The sequence below is a fragment of the Symsagittifera roscoffensis genome, chromosome 1 (genome assembly GCF_963678635.1).
Source record: "Symsagittifera roscoffensis chromosome 1, txSymRosc1.1, whole genome shotgun sequence".
Classification (NCBI taxonomy): domain Eukaryota; kingdom Metazoa; phylum Xenacoelomorpha; order Acoela; family Convolutidae; genus Symsagittifera; species Symsagittifera roscoffensis.
In genome coordinates this window covers 36,128,348-36,148,495 of record NC_087062.1, presented here as the reverse complement: position 1 = coordinate 36,148,495, position 20,148 = coordinate 36,128,348, and the positions used below count along the sequence as shown (strand labels likewise).

Below are 20,148 nucleotides of genomic sequence, written 5' to 3'. Positions count from 1 at the left end.
TCGAGTGGTCTCTTCAAATCAAAGGATACTGATGAATAACCGAGCCGATTGTACAATTACTTTTTATTTTGATTATGATAAACCCGCTTTTTCAAGTACAAAGTGATGTTCGTAGTGTTTCTAAATAAGGTTTTGAATGAGGTTTTTTTGGTTGCAAACTTGATAGTTTCAATTTTTTCAAAAAAAGTCCGTTTTGTTTTCGCTCAATTGCGTCAACCGTCTTTTTTATTTACGTCTGATGGCTTTGTCTTACGTCATAGTTATGTACAATTTTTGTTCTTCCGCTTGCAACGCTACGCTTGCGCTGTATCGCAAATGATGCATACCAAGACCTGCTCTCTCTGTAAGTTTTGTATTGAACAGTTTCAGTTTGAGTCAGAAGACTCTAGTTTATTAATGTATTTATGTTATATTTTTTTAAAGTTTATTGTTTTGATATTTAAGTATATCAGAATTGTTAGATTAAAAAATCTGTTTCTACAGTTGTGCAAATGAACCTGAGAGTTGATGTCATGTCAGAAAATGGATGAACATAACACCGGTTATAGTCTCCAAAAAAAATTGAAAACTCCGAAATTTTTTTGATGACTATCACTTTGAAAAGTGTTTTGGGCAACCAATCAAATAATGCAGTAACCGAAGAAATGAATCAATCCGAAATATAACTATAAAATCTATTCAGAATATGCTTCAGTTGATTGCCTAAAATTTATTAGAAACGGAAAATCACTAAAAAAAATTGCAAGTTGTTTTGCTACTACGCTTACAAATTTAAGTCTGATGATTATAAGTTTAGTTTCAATGATTGTTCACTTGGTTGTTATCACAAAAAAACGTAATTTTGAATCATAAATAATTTGTTTTAAAATCGATTGTTTTTATTTGTTTTTCAGATTAAAAAAAAAACTCATCGCTATTTCATCGCTAACTCATCATCAAAAAATCATCGCTAAATCAGCGCTAATTCAGCGCTAATGTTCGCTATATAGGTGAAAAAGTTAAAAACTCATCGCTAATTCATTCCTAAAATGTTCGAATTTTCCAGCTATGAATCAGTGCTAATACAGCGCAGAAATTTGCTACTTTGCGGTATGTTTAGCGCGAATTCATTGATGGCGATCATTGTTTTTACAATTTTTCATCGGTAATTTGCTGTGCGAACTGGTTTGCGCCAAACAAAAGATGTTTTCCATATTTTCTATCAACTAAAATGATTAAGCTATAGTTTGATTGGAGCAGGATAACAGTTATGTTAGACATAAGTAATGTTAGCACCATATTTTTTCAGGATGTCACTGGATGAGTAGTTCGAGGCAGATGATGCTTGGTTTGGCTGACATTTCGATCCATTCAGCAACAAATTTTCTTCCAGCAGAAGTTGAATTAAATTGTCCCTGACCTAAACAAATATGCTCAAAATTACAAAAACACAAATTTAAGTTTTCAAGTCCTTTTTTTGTGCGTTCGTCATTCGATAACTATGTTCGGCAATGTTTCAAGATTTCCATTCTGCACTATCGAATTTTAGAGTAACATTTTTCGCAAAGCAAATTTTACACCTTTGCATACTTTTTTTTGTCGGGCATAACTTATGAAACAGAAAGATTTTCAAAAAAGAACTTAAAGCTGAATTGATTGCTCTAGTTTGGTTAATTTCCCAAAAAAAACTTTTTAGACAAAAAAAACTACTCAAAAACTGCATGGAGAAAAATTGAAAGAGAGAGAGAGAGAGAGAGAGAGAGGGAGAGAAGTAAAGGAAAGGAAAAAACGAAGAACCATAAAAAATAGACCGAGAGATTATAGATAACAGAGAAAGTGAAAAAAAACTGAGAACTGAGAGAGAATATGTGAGAACAATAGCGGGAGAGAATAAGAGTGAGGGAGAAAGAAGATAGAAGAGATTCAAAGAAGAAGAGGGGGAGTATTGAAGAAAATTCAGCTCCATTTCATAAATAAAAAATTATCTCAAACTGAATCGAGACGACATTTTGGTCTCAATATTTGTGTGCATTTCCGATCATTGTAAAACGAACTGGTCACCAAAGGCTATTTTTTGATAGGACTATTGTGTTCTTCTAGTCTGAGTTGGAAAAGTTTGACGTGGTTTTGTGCATTATAAATTGAGTTATTCCAAATTATCAAAAAGAAATTGAGTAGTTATTCATTTGAAAGCCCTTTATGAAAAAAAAACCGTAGGCCCCTATTGAAGACCTGCTGCCTTTTGATTCGCTTTTTGGCTTTCCTAGAATTTAAAACAACGATGGGTAAAATCGGCATATGGGTTTGAAAGTATTTAAGATTTCAGCGTAGAGATAGTCTTCGGGTTGAAGAAAAAAGACTCTCTTTAAGAGAACTATTTAATGACAAGCTTAAAAATTGCCCACATTTCGACAACTAATTAAATGAAAAATTCAAAAACAACGGTAACAAGAATGCTTGTAAGGCGCATAGATGTTTGTGCCCTAGACATTTCTGTCCTGAATATTCCGACTGCCCTCTATGGTTGATCAAAAGCTTTGTTGATTTGAAAAACTGTTATGATATGTTCACAAAAAGTCAAAGTATTATAACATTAACAAGACTGCTCGTATCAGGGCGAAGCCCTGAATGTTCCGACTGCTTTTAAGGTTTATGGAGCAGCAGTAATAGCATAAAAAAGTTAAATGAAATAAAATAAAATGAAACTTTTTTTTCTAAAATTTGAAGTTTTTTATGAAAATCATCCCCCCACACGCCATATAAAGTACAAAAAGATAGATTTAGCTCCTTGTAACAAACCAATTAAGGCAAATAAGCTTCTTTCAATCAATTTGGAACGATTTATAAGACGGATTAAATCTCCGCTTACGCGTTAATAGCGCGAATTATATCGCGCGTTAATTGTCCCAAATTGCTCAAAATGACCAAAATGGCAATCTTTAAACCCTCATAACTCCACGAAAAATGATCAAAGGTGAAATATCTTTTCAAATTTAAGCTCAGGACAACAATATCTTTTGAATGATATAAAAAAATTCCGTCAAAATGGCTAGTTAAAAAGTCGAAATTTGTCTGAAGAAAAAAAAAACCCACCCCGAGCACAAATATTCCGTTACTTTCGTACCGAAAGTCGGAAAAACAAGTATATGTCCTAAATTCATCGCCCAATAAACTATGCAAAATACCAAAGATATAATTGAGACCTTATCTGTCAGAATGATTCTTTCAATTCAGAACGAATTTACAAAAATCGACAGCATATGGGTATCCATCCTGAAATATTCCTTCAGATTGCCAAACTAATGTTTGCACTAGAATGAAATGCGTATGATTTTGTTACAAGAAAAATACGTCATATATAATGGTCATATTCATTCTATTCAATAGTAAGCAGCTTTTACGTTTGAAATTAGCTGTACAAGACTTTATAGTTTATCTTAAAATTTTGGGTAAAAATGGTTCGAGGCCAAATAAGGGGAAGTCGAAATTTTCGTCTTGATATAGAAGCAGTCCTTTAAAAGCCATTTATTTGCCTCAGTTCAGTTTGGAAGGATGTTATGAGCCGCTACGTTTCAATCGAACAAATATTATCGCGCGTTATTTATCGCAGTTTTAATTAGACTCATCAAAGAAGTCCCAAACTCAAACTATTATAACTTTGTGAAAAAAGATCACATGTGAAATATATTTTTATATTCGAGCTCCATACAACTATCAGATGGTATAAAAAATATCTGCGGAAAAAATGCTTTGTTAAAAAGTCGAAAATTGACTGAAAAAAATCACCCAAGCTTAAACATTCCGAACTTTCTTCGAAAAGCGGAACAAAAGTATCATTCAATCGGAAAACAATGATGATAGTATAATACTATTCTATCTTTAGGCATAAGACACGTCTATGAAATAGAGCGCCAAGACCTCTGAAAAACTGAGAACAGGATATGTAAAAACGCTGAGGGAAAAGAACAGTTCGAGAAAAATCCATTGTACAGCGCAAGCAAATTTTAAAAAATTTTTATAAAAAATTAGAATTTGATTTATTCACATTTTTGAAAAACATGAATATATTGTCACAGCGGTTAATTGAACTCTGTTTTAATCATATTCCTTTTGTGCAACAATTAATATTAAAGATTTTGTTCTTTTTGAAAAAAAAGTAACGAAGGTGCACTTTTTGCTCCAAGCTTAGGTGTCCTCCAAGCAAAATTTGTAAGGTGTGGGAAAAAAACTTAAAGCTCTGTGTTGTAATTGTTCCGACTTTCGATACGAAAGTAACGGAATATTTGTGCTCGGGGTGGGTTTTTTTTTCTTCAGACAAATTTCGACTTTTTAACTAGCCATTTTTGACGGAATTTTTTTATATCATTCGAAAGGTATTGTTGTCCTGAGCTCAAATTTGAAAAGATATTTCACCTGTGATTATTTTTCGTAAAGTAATGGGGGTTTAAAGATTGCCATTTTGGCCAATTTGGGACAATTAACGCGCGATATATTTCGCGCTATTAAAGCGTAAGCGGAGAGTTAATCCGTCTTACAAATCGTTCCAAATTGGTTGAATGAAGCTTATTTGCTATTATTGATTTGTTACAAGCAGCGAAATCTATTCTTTTGTACTTTATATGGCGTGTGGGAGATGATTTTCATAAAAAATAATTTAAATGTTAGAAGAAAAAAAATTTTCATTTTTTTTATTACATTTAATCTTTTAATGTTATTACTGCTCTATAAACCTTAAAAGGCAGTCGGAACATTCAGGGCTTCGCCCTGATACGAGCAGTCTTGTTTGAATTACAAAAAGAAACAAAACAGCTGTCTGTTTCGAGAAAATTGCTTTTTTAAACTAATGTACACGGCTGAATGCGTGAGGGAGTGAAATTGCTGTTGACCTCCTTCTGCAAAACACCGTTTTTTAAGCCACCCGATATCCTAAAACTCAGTATAGATATCCAGCAGCTAAAAATGGCTAAAAACTGACTAAACTCTCAGTACGGACAAAAATGATTTTGTCCAATATATCAAATTTCAGTATAAATAAAAATCATTCCATTCGATATCCTGAAGCTATGTGCATAGTTTGCAGCAGCTAACACTGGATTTGATATAAAGACGTAAGATCATGTTTTACTGGAATCGATATCAAAACTCAGATTTCGCTTACAGTTTGCGGATTTCGCTTATAAGTTACTGACTCAATTTACAATTTTTGGATACTGCTCACACTTGGAAATTCCGCGACAGCCCAATTTTTTAGACGAAAATTTTGTGATTTGTTTGCGGATTCCACAAACTTTGTCGCAATTTCCACAAAATTAGTTTTCTTAAACAAGTTTGAGCACTATAGGATTTAAGTTTTTCTTTGTGGAATATGGAGCACCAACGAAGATTAAAAATTAACAGTATTGCATATTCCTCGACAAGCCTGCTTTTGGCTTGTTGTGGGATCCTCCTATAATTCACAAAATACCCAGTTTATAATGGTTATGTTTCTAATCTTAATTTTGTTGACACCTTTAAGATAAGATTTCTGTTCTAACTTAAAATTCGAACAGAACTGATCTGAACGATTAAATTTAATTTTAAAAGTCAAGTCCAAATTGCTAATTTTGTAAGTTCTATACCAGATTAGATCGAGACCTAAGCTATCTTCCCACAAGTATAGCAAGAGCAAAAAGTGTTGAAATGTTTTATAAAAAATAATATCCTCAAAATCAGTTTATCTTCAAAACAGTTATAAACCTTCCGTTTACTCATACCTTTCAATTTAAAGATCATTTTTTATTTACGAACAAATTTAGATCAAATTTAATCTATGAGAGCAGCAGAGCTGAGACTTACCTTTTTAGTTACTATCAAAGCGAAGTTCTATCAGCAAGCATTGTTTCTTTCAGTGAACATGTCATGTCACATAGCTTCGGACGTTTTGTATATGGGGCTTAGAATTAATTTTATGAGAATTCTTGCAACGTGTAATTAACTGCACAAGGTTAGAGGTTACAATTCACTTCCTCCGATTAACCCCATGTGACCCTTGATAACCCGTTAATGTATTCTGAGAAAGCCTAGATTTTTTTTGGGCTAAGAGTTTTTAAACAAATATGGAACTGAAGTTTTTTTAAAGAATTTCTTGAAAGTTTCTCACTTTACAACTACAATTTACGAAAAAATCTCCATCGTGTAACAATTTTAGCGCCTAATTTTGACGAAAGTTCTAAAAAGTTTATGAGAAAATTATTAAAATAGCTACTTTTGGTCAACACTGGATGGGCTGACACTTGAGTATACTGCACTCTTAAGATATTTAAAGTTACGATTTCAACAAACAGATTCAGCTATTTTTCAGCCGCGAACACCAACGTTAGAAAGGATAAAAGGTCCGATAATTGTCTTCGAACACTTAATTTTTATCTTTTTTTTACCGGTCCCCTTTATTCTTGTTTGCTGCTAGCGTATGCCATGGGCATTGCGTTTATTAGATATTTAAGTCAAACCGAGAGAGCCAAACTATTATCAGGAAAATGGTATAATGGTACCATAAATCGTTCTTCGGGTTGAAAAAAAAACAATTGCGTATAACACTTTGTTTCAATTTTTAGACACTTATAGGTTAGATGATGAGCTTAAACGGCAGTTGGTTCTTTTTCGAACATTTTGTCAACAGTGTTTAAAATTAAAATAATAGCTTGTCCGAGTATAACGATGCAAAAATAACCAAATACCTGAATCTGTAGTTGGTTTCCATTCTTCACACTCCGAATTTCGGACTTCATCTCCGCCCGCAGCTCGTCTCGCATCTAATTAACAAAACTAACAAGCTTGTATCCCTTTTCAATAAAAGAGTTTTTTTAAGATGTGGATCAAAATACGGCACCACTTTACTGAACTTTTTGATAAGCTGTATTCGGCGCGTTCTCTGCTATTGCTGGATCGAGGCTGATTTTTTGTTCAGGCTGCATGTACCTATTTTGTACGTTCAGACCGTGCAAATTACAGTTTGGCCCTTGTTTAATTGGTTTCAAAATGTTATCTCTCATGTCACAACCAACGTCTCTAAAATCGTGTTTACTTTAACACACGTCTTATTTTGAGACCACGCTAAGATTTTGTTTGATCATCGTGGTGCCCATAATTTTTTTGTTCGAAACTGGATTGATCGAGTACTGTATAAACTGCATGAACACTAAGTTGAAAGTCTTTCTGAAAACCTCAACTTTATATTTTACAAAGTAACCCAAAGGAATGCAGAAAATTCCGACCAATTAGTTCGTTGGCGCTCGAAGCAAATTAATATATATATATATGTTTGGCTGGAAAAATGAGTGAAAAGCTAGGTAGCTATCGAGATGTTTCAATTAAAAACAAGATAACTCGTATCAGGGCGAAGCACTGAAGGTTCCGATTGCCTTTTAAGGTTTGTGAAGCAGTAATAACATAAATATCATTAACATTTCAAATGTAATAAAAGAAAATGAAAATTTTTTTTTTCTAAAATTTGAAAGTTTTTCTATGAAACTCATCCCCCACACGCCATATTAAGTACAAAAAATTATTAAGTACAATTTCGAACGATTTCTAAGACGGATTAAGTACAATTTTGAACGATTTCTAAGACGGATTTAATCTCCGCTTACGCGTTAATAGCGCGAAATATATCGCGCGTTAATTGTCCAAATTTGCCAAAATGGCAATCTTTAAACCCCCATAACTTTACGAAAAATGATCACAGGTAAAATATCTTTTCAAATTTGAGCTCAAGACATCAATACCTTTCGAAAGATATTAAAAAAATTCTGTCAAAAATGGCTAGTTAAAAGTCGAACTTTGTCTGAAGAAAAAAACCCACCCCGAGCACAAATATTCCGTTACTTTCGTATCGAAAGTCGGAACAACAAGACTGCTCGTATCAGGGCGAAATGTATCGCATGTTAATTGTCCCAAATTGGCCAAAATGGCAACCTTTAAACCTCAATAACCTTAGGAAAAATGATCACAGGTGAAATATCTTTTCAAATTTAAGCTCAGGACAACAATACCTTCTGAATGGTATGAAAAAATTCCGTCAAAAATGGCTAGTTAAAAAGTCGAAATTTGTCTGAAGAAAAAAACGCACCCTGAGCACTTTTGTTTCGAAAGTCGGAACAACAATATGCCAAGAAAAACAAGCAAACAGCAAAATATACTTTTCGCCAATAAAAATGAAGTGTAGCCAAACTTGAAAAAAAAATACAAATCATCTATAATCACTTGCGAATTGGTTTGGATATTTTATAAACGAACGTTGCGGACGACGAATTTGATCATATCACAAGTGTATAGAACTAAAGAGTTCACTTCATTCAAAAGATCCTTTTATCTACTTAAACAAAAAAATGATGAACCAAATTGCGGGGAAATATTCGATAAAAATTGGGAAATTACGCTGAAAAATTTTAGATTTTTTAAATATTAATAAACTAGATCAAATATGGCCGTTCGGCTACTCACTTAACCTGCGTATTAAAAAAATCAAGTTTACCGGCGTCAGACCAAAATTAAATGGATGAGAGGCGTGACTTTTTCCAAAGAAAAGATGAACCGGTTGAAGCTGCCAACCTTTCTACATGCAGAGTCGACCATCTGTTGCATCTCTCTTTTCATCTCAGCATGGTTGGGTGATATTGCATTCTTGTGGAGAGAGTCGCCTCTGGTGGGGGGCCACTGGTGCAGTCTGGAGGGAAAGGCAACGTCCACTCTGCTGTCATATGTTCCCCGAGTCCTATTATTTGAAAACAGTTAATCAAGGAATCAGTTTAAATTAAGTATTTTATATCTGCACTTGCGTATTCTTTGATAATTTTCACTGTAAAATATTTAGAAATAACCAATCATGATCCATTACTAAATCTTATGATAATTTGCAAAGGTGAAACTGTTTATAGTTTCAGCCAGAGAAGAAATAATTTAACCTAGAAAGCAGCTGCTCTTCCTCTCCTCCAACCTCGCAAGAATACCAGTATTTACTAGATATATTGCGACTAGGAAAGATTAATTAGGATCGGTATTAGACTAAGAAATTGCACATATCTATTCGGCCTAAAATTAGATAGCGTGACCAACAGACGGTGGACCGTATCCAAAATTACTCCATGAAAAGGTCACCCCGGACCTAAACGAATCCGGTGCAACCAAACGAGTCTCGAGCAGGCCCATACTAACTTAGATTTAGCAAAATTCAAAAACAAAATGAAGACAAACCGAAAATAGAATTAGTTTATTTCCACGTCTCAATAAGTCTAATCAAGACGAGCCAATACTAAATAATTTTTCAAAAATTTGGCCAAATGGGCTTTGGGAGAGCTCGGAAAATCAATTTGTTTGACTTAAAAAAATCGATTAAATTTTCAAAACTTGAAAATCCAGACCCACATCCCCCAACCTTGAGAAAATCTCAGATGATCCGACCTTGTTTGGCGCCAATATATACTAAAAACGCTGATGAAAACGCTATTTTTCAAATAAAAAACGCTAATAAAACCCCGTAAAACCCTTTCTGGCCTTTTTTTCTGTTAAAAACTGCCTCTGGTTCATGAAAGCCGTCACTTTAGGGTTTCGACGGAGCTTGCGAATCAAAGATGTCAAAAAACTAAAAAAAGCTTGAACAAAAGTTTCAAACACTCCTCGATCAAACAATTCCTGTGAACAACATTGCTTCTATTTTATTTTAGGTCATTGCTCATTGCTAATTTTTGAGTAGAAATTGCTATAACGGTCATAAAATTTTCTAGCTGCTAGATGGCGGTCGCTGTTTTTGTTTATTTGCAGAAATGATTTTCTATTTTCTATTTTCTATTTTCATCGGCTTCAGAGCTCGTGTGATCAATTAAACTGACGAAGGGTCGTTTTTCAGTTAAGAAAAGAGCCGAATGAAATGATAGATTATAGTTTTCTTTGTTATAACTGCTGTCAACTTGATTTATTTAATAAGATGAATTTGCTTATCTTGTCACCTTAATCTGCCCATAGATTTATAAGGGTTTTACAAGGATAAAACTGTTGAGATTAATAGCGTTCCGAGAGAGGGGGGCTGTTCAGTTTTGATTCATCTGACAAGCCCTTCGGCGCCAATATGTATAATTTTTAGTGAGAACTTGTCAAAAAATGCCATTTTTTCTTGTCAAAATCTTATGATCAAAATGGTTCAAAATTGTCACTCTCAATTCATTTGCTATAAATGGATTTTTTGTGACATAATTTTATATAGTAGAAGATACATTGAAAGCGGAGTCTAAATAAGATCACCCACGTGTGTATGAAGTGTGAAGGAGCACCTGGTCCTCCACCGCCACGATGCTGGAGGGAAGAGACAGATGTGAAACTGTTGCGCCTGCGTTGAGGTGACACGAGCGCCCTCGTAAGGGCGTTGTTCATCTGGTGGAACTGGTCACGCGAGGATGCACTTCTGGAACTGCGACTGCCACTGTAGTAACCCTGATAAGCATCCATCGAACTTAATTAAATTATGTAGTGAAGTGACACAAAAATGGGCAATCTTCGCTTTTTTTATCTATATCGTATATTTCGGTTTCACTTCATATCGGTTTATTTTCCTGTCATTGCCCTCGCATCAAAAAACGAAACAAAATTCTTAGCAGTCTACTTGAATTGGGGACACAGAGTATATCGACTTCGATTAACTCTTAAAGCAAATGCTCATATACGGTCATACGATTCAATGAGTAATTAGAAAAAAAATTTCAAATGCGTTGAAGTCAAAAAATTGTAAACTGAACTGAGTTGTAAGCAAACTGAGCTATGTTCAGTATAGTGATACAAAAAAAGTTACTTGACGTTTCAAAAGATTCAACTTGATGTAATTGGTGTATATTCAGACCGTCTATCCAATCAATGATTGTCAATGTTTCAGGCTAATGGCTAATTTTCTTATTTAAAATCAAAAGCTTCGCAAAATCAATCTGGTCAATTTCGGTATTCAAGCAAGCCAATGGCACTTTCTCTCCTACAAGTTATTACATAGTTTGTTTCCTTCAAAATTTAACGAAAAAGAGAAAGAATCTTACCCAAAATAGTCGGCAAATTTTTATATCAAATCAGAAAAAAGTTTCGCAATATGAAATATGTATATTCGGAAAGGTTCCGCGAATAGTTTACAAAATTTAGTTTCTGCGGATTGCTGAGGATCTATCGAAAACTATTGAAGCTGAAAAAGTATGTTTCTCTTATTTCACTACATTCAAATTAAATCATTTTGTTGTACTACACTCTTTTTCTGCTACTCAAAAAAATTTACCTCAGTCTAAAACTTTGCGTCTGATACCAGAAACGCAGCCGAGATTGGTCACGCTGTGGTAGGAATGAAACAAAAAGTCAGGTTGCAGCTTGTTCGCAAACGCTATCATTATCATGGCAAGTGATTTGGTGAATGCTTTATCTTTATGCTAATCTTCTCTAGCATAGCAAATTGAAGCCACTTTTTTGTCAAAATTGCGCATAAAGTCATTTATTTTTTGTTTTCAAATTCAACTCCTCTAGTTGAAAACCTAAGTTTATGCAAACATAATAAATCTGAAAAATTTACTGTCCAAATTTTTCATTGCATTATGGTTTGTTGCAAAAGGGGTTTTAGTTTTGAGCTCGAGCGTTGAAATGATCAATTTTGCAGACAAATTTGGGTCAAAACTTTCATCACCTACTAACAACCGAGAAAATTTTTTTTAGATGGGAAAATACATCAGACGGGGATAAAACAAAATGCCAAAACTCTGTTGGAAGTCTTATTTGGGAATCAATTTAAAATATGTAAAAAGATATTTAAAAAATGCGGCAATTCTTTTTCAGTGTAGTTTCAAGCAAATATAGTAACAATATGTTGGAGGGGTTTGAAGAATTTCGTTGACACATTGTTGAATAAATTCATCCGGTGGACTTCGCGTAATTTTTGGTTAATGGTTACAAACTCAGCCCTAAATTAAAAAAAATTCTCAGTTTTTTAGCCGCATCAACTTAAACAACAGGTCAATGCAGAGCGACATAGCTGTAAATCTTGTTTTTCTGAAAAACGACAACGACTCTAAGCGTTGAAAAATATTTTTGTTGCGGAAATGATGGGTCTCAAAACAAAGCTGTTCAACCATTTATCAATTGAAGATGTACATCAAAAAATTTTTCAAAGTCGAACTCCTGTTTTGCTGTCTTCAATGTTGTTCACAAAGTTTGGTCATCACTAAAAACTGTCTAAAGGAAAAAGCTTACCTCATTCTCAAACATAAGGTTAGCTGAGAAAATCATCGCAAAAAAACAATAATCTAGTCAAGATAATTTAGAAATTATATTTTCTGAACTTTTAGTTGAAAGAATGTTTAAAAAATTGAATTAAAAAATTCTTGTTTTAAATGAACCAAAAAGGCGTTTTTGAAAAATTATTTAGTAAGTATCTTGATATTATTTGAATTAGAAACACGTGGAACAAAACGCCATATTGGCTTGATTGATAAATCTAATAAACAAATTAGAGTATAAGAACTGAAAAAAAAAAGATTTCAGTTGCCGTTTGTGATACAGTATTAAAATTAGTACAATTAATTTAGGATTTTATTAAGTTGTGCGCTTTGGGGATTATTTTTTCGCAAGATTAGTTACAAAATTTTTCGATACCGTTTCGAACATCATTTTGTTATTTTGATCTCGATCAGCATTGCAATTTTGTGAAATTGTCCTAACAAACGAGATATATTGATTAAAATATTGATACCTATAAACTAACTAATTGAATTGCTAGGGTTTACGGCAATTGTTGCGAATGAAGCGTCGACTTAAAAAAAAGGCCTCGTTTGGAAATTCATTTTATTTTCAAATGCATCAGCCAATGATACCTTTATATTGAATCACCGGGTTGCATCTGCAGTTAAAACGATTCACTGTCTTAAAATTTATGCCATCCAATTTATCTCCGTACATCAAAACAACTAGACATTTCACTATTTTAGATATTTCACTAAAAATTTATTCCTAGAATATTTTTAAACCTCAACACCAGAGTTTGATTGGTATCGAGTCCTTATTTGAACTCAAATTTAAAGACCTAACATCAAAGTTAATTTAGCAATTAACGCATGCACCACATTCAATAACGTATTTTGTTTCATTTACACACGCGAAAATGAAACTGTCTGAAACACTAAAGCCACTTATGGAAAAACTCGTAAATGATTTTCAATTATTGCCTAACTAAACCAATGTGGTTACTAAAAAAACCTACCTGTGCTAAATCATAGCAATTTAACGTAACATATCCGACAAAGTTTATTTTCTGACAACCTTTTCATAATGTTTTCGAGTCAAAAACAAATGCAAACAACACAATTATATTTTAATTGGCTCTTTGTTCGAACGCACAGTTTGATCTAAGAACTAACCAACTCTTACAGAGTGGGATCATAAATTTATTTCAAGCAAAATAACTTGCCGGAAACTGGATCTGCTCGACGTACCAAAAAATTGCGTGTCAACTATCTGCCATTTCAGAAACTAACAACTTGATAAAAACGCGTGAAGAGCATAAACATATAATTGCTGTGAGAAAATCAGTCGCCTGAAACATTATCAAGAAATAATGTTGCTTGAATCCTTCATAGTGTATAATTTAAAAAAAAAAATCAAATTTGAACCCTACTTAAACCTATATCAGCACTTTTTATTGCAAACTCCCGTAAAGCATTCAAAATCAAAACCCAAACTCTTACAAAAAGCAGTCCAAGTGTAGTACAACCGCCCTTATATTGGGATTGTAGATGGGACTAAGTGCTGGCAAACTCTTTCAGTGTTGCGTTTTTGTGACAACAACTGAATTCAAAAAATCCAAGGAAAGTTATCGGATTATAGGTTTAAAGGCTAACATGATTCTAAAATCGATTGATTTTTAGCTTTTTGTCACTGTATAAATTTTCATATTTTGTATCGGCGCAGAGTGTCTGGAAGTTTACCACGCCGTTTTTAGGTTGAAAAAACCGCTAGTTAACTGAATAGTCTTTGAAGTTGCTTGTTTTTGGTTTGCATCATCTAAACAACCCGAAATATTGGCAAGGTGACTTTTGTTCAAAACTTACGCTGATTTAGGGTCGCGCATTTGTCTTGCAGTTAATGCCTAAAATGTTCTAGTTTTTTTTTAATGATCACCGACGTCACCTTTGAAATTAATATATATTTTTTTTGAAATTATTATATTTTTTTTCTATTTTTAAACACCATTTCAATCCAAAACGAAAAAAAAAAATATATATAAATATATATATATATATATTTTTTTTTTTTCGTTTTGGATTGAAATGGTGTTTAAAAATAGAAAAAAATTATAATGACTTTAAGTTGTTAAGTTAACAAAAAGTAGGGAGTGCAACTGTACGGTGTGAACTTGATACGAGCTGAAAAAATGGAAACCGTTCAATTCATTGTTAGGTCCATTTTTTATAATGAAAATTTTTTCTGCGGCGCTGAAATTTTTGGCGAAGTATTTTCTGTAAAGTGATTGAAGAGAGTTTTGAAAATATTATCATTATAGCCATATCTAAATATGGTTTGAGTTTTATTTTATACAAAAATTGGCGGTAGCTAAAACTTAAATCAAACAGGAGGCATCAATAGCAAATAGGTGTTTGCAAAGCTATCATGCAGAAGCAACTGTAATCAATGATCTTGCTTTGACCTTATTTATGTCCGTTTGGTGCCCTGTTTTCACGATTAATTATTTGCCTACCGCAGACGTTGCCAGTCTATATTTATTTGAAGCCTGATGATATTGATGATAGTGATGATCGCTCCGTCCATTCCAGTTTTCCATGGTAATATCGATCGGAGTTGGGCCAGCGGATGTCTCGCCAGTTGCGGAGGAGAACAGACCCTGGTGACGTCTCAGTTCCGTCTCGACCTCTCTTTTTAGAGCCTCTGTTCTGTCTCTCAATTTAGACACTTTGCTTGACAGTTTCCTGAAAACTCAATCATTTCATCCACGATTAGAAATTATACTTAATATGGGAGTTGGAAAGCATCAAGAAAATAAAAAGAAGCGGATTAAAAAGTGTGGCTGAAATAGTTTTTACATCAGGGAGGGTTGGATTTAAGATTTTCTTGAGGGAGGACCTTTTTGATTTTGTTGGAGCCGACCAAAAGAGCCACTTTGGGTCTCTTTTGGAAAATTAACATTTTTTGCTGCCCTCATAATTAGTTTAGTGGTGCCAAAAGCGCCTTAAGAGCAACTTCAAACATGGTCGACCAAAATTGAGAGAACAAAGGGCGATGAAAGAGCAAAAAAAGTGTACCAAAATAGATCAAGGGAAAATTGATAAAAAACCCATTAAAAAATTGAGTACTGCCAAAAAGTACAGTTTTGATGATGTTACGGGAGCTTGAGACTGTAAAATATTTCATTGATTGCTTTGATTATCTGAGATAATTGTCATAAAAAACGTGCTAACGTTTGATCGGCTGAGTGCTGCTTGCAGGTGGCGGCGTGTTCTTTACCTATGCTGAAATATGCTAGACTGTTTTCAAGACGCAGCACCTTCCTTCGTATTCTTCTGAGCTGTTCGTCTTCGCTCTGAAACATTTTTGTAAAATCAATTAACAATTTAAAAAAAAATACTTTTCAGCTTAATTCTAATCACAATTTTTATCAAAAAGTAGTAAAATGAAAAAAAATTGTAATTCACCCAAAAAGTGTTAGGCGAAAATCGTGGGTTGCACACATAAAAAGACGTCTGCTCTTTGATTGTTCGGACTCTGTGTTGCAAGTTGTCGTGCTGTCCCGCTAATCGGTTTGCAAAACCAACTATGCAATGCGAGTGGCACGAATTGTCAGCTGGATTTATTCCGGGACTGCAGTCGAGTAGCGAAGTCTCGGGTGTCGAGCATTCGGATAAAACCCGAGGCGGCGGAGATGGCGACATGCCGTCAAACGATTGGCTTAAATTTTGTTGCCGACGAAGTTTGTCTCTTGACCCCAAACTTTCCGAGCTTCTGAGCTGACGAGGAAAAAGGTCAAAATCAATTTGGTCGGCAGATTTTGCACCTTGGGTTTCTCGTGAATTTCCATTTAGTTTTGGAGTTTTAGACGGTGAGGTTTTATAACGGCCAGAGTTTGACATAATTTGCTTCACTTCTTCACAGGCGCTGCTCAAACTACTGCTTCCGGAGTTAGCGCGCGAACTGGTAGAAAAACATGCTTTTTTTGAAACTGATCCCTTTTGCGACATCGTCTTTTGAACTAAAGTGCTATTTTGTTCACTGGTTGGAATACTATTTTTCGAATCCCAACTTTGGTTATCACTGAAACTTAATTGGCGTGGGTTTATTTTTCTGACGGCGCTATCTTCTGAAACCGATTGCTTAAGTTCCCCTCTGACTTTTTTGGTTCCATTTGTTTTCGAAGAAAAACTGACAGTCGGGACCTCTAATGAAGCAGCTGACCTTGAAAATTGGTGTCGTTTTATAGCCGATGAAGTTAGTTCACGTCTTGGTGTTTGTTTCGACTCTGCCGATAAGCGATTTGACTGGATATCCGTATTTTCGTTGTTTTCATCGACGACGATCACACCCGCCTGTTCTTCGGCGTCTTCGGGTGGCGAAAGGACAATCGAACAGTACGGGGAGTCATCGGATAAAATACTCATAATTTTAGATGACTTGTATTTTTCTTTTCTTGCACTTCCTTTTAATGATGACTCCCGGTTTAATGTGTCATCGTATCTTCTAGCCGATATCCCATTGGGGACAAACTCGTTTTCTATTGTGGATACAACAGACGGCGACCGTTCGTGTATCATCTCACTTGAATCATTTTTATTTGATGCATTCAGGGTTTGTATTGACTTGAAAAGGTCTTCAGCTGTTCTGTTTATGGTTTCCGTTAAATCTTCGATTCCGGCCATTACTAAACTAGGACGTCTGCCGTTTCGATCCCGAGCAATGTCGCTCCTACTTATGCTGATGTTGGCGTAATCAAGTTCGTTGACACTGTTGTTCTTATCATTGATGCTGTTCGTGTTGCTATCGTAATTGTCGTAATTGCTGTTGATGATATTACTAGTGATGTTGTTGTTAATAGAGGCACTGCTGCTGCTATTCTTGGTCCAGTCGCTTAGACTCTGTTCAAGTTGCTGGGATGAATTACTGAGCCTCCGTTTTACAGTGGCCGCAGAGTCGTTGGCAATTTTTTTGCCTTCGTTGATTAATTTAAACACTCCTAGAACACTCAGGTTGATTAATTTGATAAATAGCACCCTAAAAATCAAAATGCTTTTTAAAATAGTTCTACGAGCTGAGGCTGGTGTATTTGGTTTGAAGGACGGTTTTCGTGATTTTTTGAAGCAACAAAAAGATCTTTTTATGCACACTCCCTCTGAATGAAGCGCATCTGGGCAAGCTTTCGCTACCAGCCAAGGCTGCGTTAGAAGCTAACTATTTTTCAGCTCAATTTTTGCCCGTTACAAATCTTCGCTACACATTGTCGCCCAATCGAAAAAAAAATTAACAAAAATGACAAAAAAACGATGGTAGTCAGAATTAACAGCGTATCGCCCGGCGATTAGTTTTATTTATTGCAGAACCAAATTTTTTCTACAATATGCACAAAATAAATATTCGATACAACGACTTTGGTCTTCAATTCACGAATTCAAATAAGGATTCATGAAAAAAATTTATATATAAAAATTTGTTTAGTAAACCCGGACTTATTTTTTTTTGCGAAATTAGAAAATTAATTGGCTTTGAATGAAAATGTTTGAATAAAAATTACCGGTAGCCATATTGGCGCGAGTCTTGGTTGCGTAACTTCACTGCAAGTTTTTCTTTTCTAATCACCTCTAAGCCCAAGGCTGGGCGAAATTGGATAAACAAATTAAAACTCAGCTATTCACCAAAGTATCGCTTGGGGGTTAACAAAATAAAATGCACTGTTAAAAGTAGAAAAGAAATGAAATTGGGGGCATGGGTAAATGTATATCTGATTAAAACGGGAGATTGCCTTGTTCTTGCAGCCAAAAAGTCAGGCAGTCGTTCTACCAGGTGTAAAGTTGCATTTATATCAATTTAAACAGCAGTTAATCACTTTTCACGTAGCATCATGTGGTCTCTGATCAGCCAAGGGAGGAGCGAACAGAAATGGAGGTTAGAACACAAGACTGCGACTTGGGAAGAAAACCCTGTCAGGGTAAAATCATGGCAGAAGGGATGATTAGTTTAAATAACACCGGTCAGCTCAGTATCAAATAATTTGGGCCGAATATTTACTTTTTAGTTACAATCCACGTCGGTCCCGTATTTGCGGCAACCATTTGGCTTAAATGCAGTATCTAGTTGCATGCGCAAAAAGGTAGAAAATGTTTAGAAATAAACACCAGAATCCTGCTAAACAAATAACACGTTTTTTTTCATTCAATGAACTTATATAAAAATCCATCAAGGATAGTACACGAGAATAAGTGACTGAATGAAAAGAAGAATTGGATGCATTATTAATCGGACAGGGAAATCAGAAAAATGGAGCGAAAGAAGATAAATCAAGCGCATGAAATATGTGAAAAACAGCTTGAAAAATCGCTGTTTTCCCAAATCGTCCCGCTTCGCTGATCCCGAGTGTTTTTTCAGCCTTTGGCAAGTTTTTTTATTAAGAGAAGCTTGCGATTTTTGAAGTATACCTCAGTAAAAATTGACAAGCTAATAAATGTACCCTATAAAATATCAAAAACGTATAGATAAAAAGCAGACACTCAAGTAAGCCGACATTCATTGAAAGCAGAATAGCAGGCATCTGTAGTGAAAACCATTTTCATTAGGAATAAAAACTGGCCAACTATCATATTTTTTTTATTAAAGTCAAATTATTCATAGCTCAGTGGTCCTTGAAATCCGAATATGCAATATTATCAATATTTTTCAACCATTTAAAGAAAAAATTTAAAACAAATACCTTATGCCAAAAGTTCGAAAGTTTGGAATTGCTGAGATTTCCGAACACCGCCTCAATAAAGGCCACGTTCTAGTTGTTTTCTTTGATTGCTTAATACGTACTCCGTTTTGCCGACAAGCGCATTTCATTCAAAGAATTGCCTTCTGATTTCAGCATCTGGTAATCGTTCTTATACTGCATCTAAAGTCGCCCGATCGAGGAAACTGTGACTGACAGCAGAAATTGAAACTAAAAAACGCCGTCAAATATTTTCCTTGAAAGTCATTGTGCAACGATTACCGTAATCTATCGCAAATCTGCGTCGGATAATTTCGGCCGATTGACACATTACTTATTTTTTTAAGGAATCTTTAAAAAGAGGCAGCGAATAGAGATAGTAGAGCACCCTCAGTCGCAGACATAGAACACTACTAAATTTAAAGCAGAAGATTAGTTGAAATAACTACTTTCTACTGTCTACTTACCAACGAGTAGAAATGTGCAGGTTTCTAAAATGCCAACGTAAACAGTCACTTGAAATTTTTTCAATGAATTTTTGGCTCGTGAAATTCGGAAATCAATTTGTAGTCTTGATATTAACAAGAACCAATGAGGCTGCTAAAAGAACAGCAAAGATTTAAATTTTAATTCGCCATAATGTCAAGAAGTCTAAAAGTTAATTAATTTTTTTTTGAGCAGGCACTCAAGTTTTTTTGTCGATAGCTTTGGTTTTTTTGAATAATTTTCGGCGCTATGTGAATATCGATCGATTTGAACGATGCTTTCTTTCCCTTGGACAATTTGATATAGTCGAAATGTGCAGCTAACCTTAAAGATCAACTTAAGGCAATAAAAAGCTACTCCGCAGCAAATTTAGCGTAGGATGAGTTGAAGCTTATTGTATCGCCATGCCAACCTCGGGCCAAAATCCGCCCATAAATCTAAGAATTAAGCCTCGTTCATCAAACCCCTTCCAAAACTCATTACCAACCTACCTTTTTAACCGAGCAGGTAATTCAAATGTGAAGGCTGAAAACTGCTTCAAGGGTACAAAATTATGAAGCATCTATTGTTCTCTGGGAGGGAAAGGTTATCCTTTAAGTCGGCGGCAGATTGTCAGATGGATGCAGCGGGGTTGTTAGAAGTTAGCGGGAACTGTCAATTAGTTCGTGTGTGTCAATTAATTGTATTTATCACATCACCCAAAACTGGTCAACTAAGCCTTAATTGTA

General features: G+C 34.7%; 1 protein-coding gene across 1 annotated transcript; it reads right to left on the bottom strand.

Moving 5' to 3' along the window:
- Nucleotides 1–1,148: 1,148 nt before the first annotated feature.
- On the bottom strand, nucleotides 1,149–18,474 carry LOC134856704 (uncharacterized). Its single transcript, XM_063872975.1, has 8 exons — nucleotides 17,765–18,474; nucleotides 15,678–17,209; nucleotides 15,444–15,565; nucleotides 14,726–14,954; nucleotides 10,259–10,443; nucleotides 8,569–8,731; nucleotides 6,696–6,770; nucleotides 1,149–1,399 (listed from the first exon to the last, which is right to left on the bottom strand). The coding sequence occupies exons 1-8, from the start codon at nucleotides 17,772–17,774 to the stop codon at nucleotides 1,253–1,255; spliced, it is 2,463 nt and encodes an 820-aa protein (XP_063729045.1). The 5' UTR covers nucleotides 17,775–18,474; the 3' UTR covers nucleotides 1,149–1,252.
- Between the last annotated feature and the right edge of the window lie 1,674 nt (nucleotides 18,475–20,148).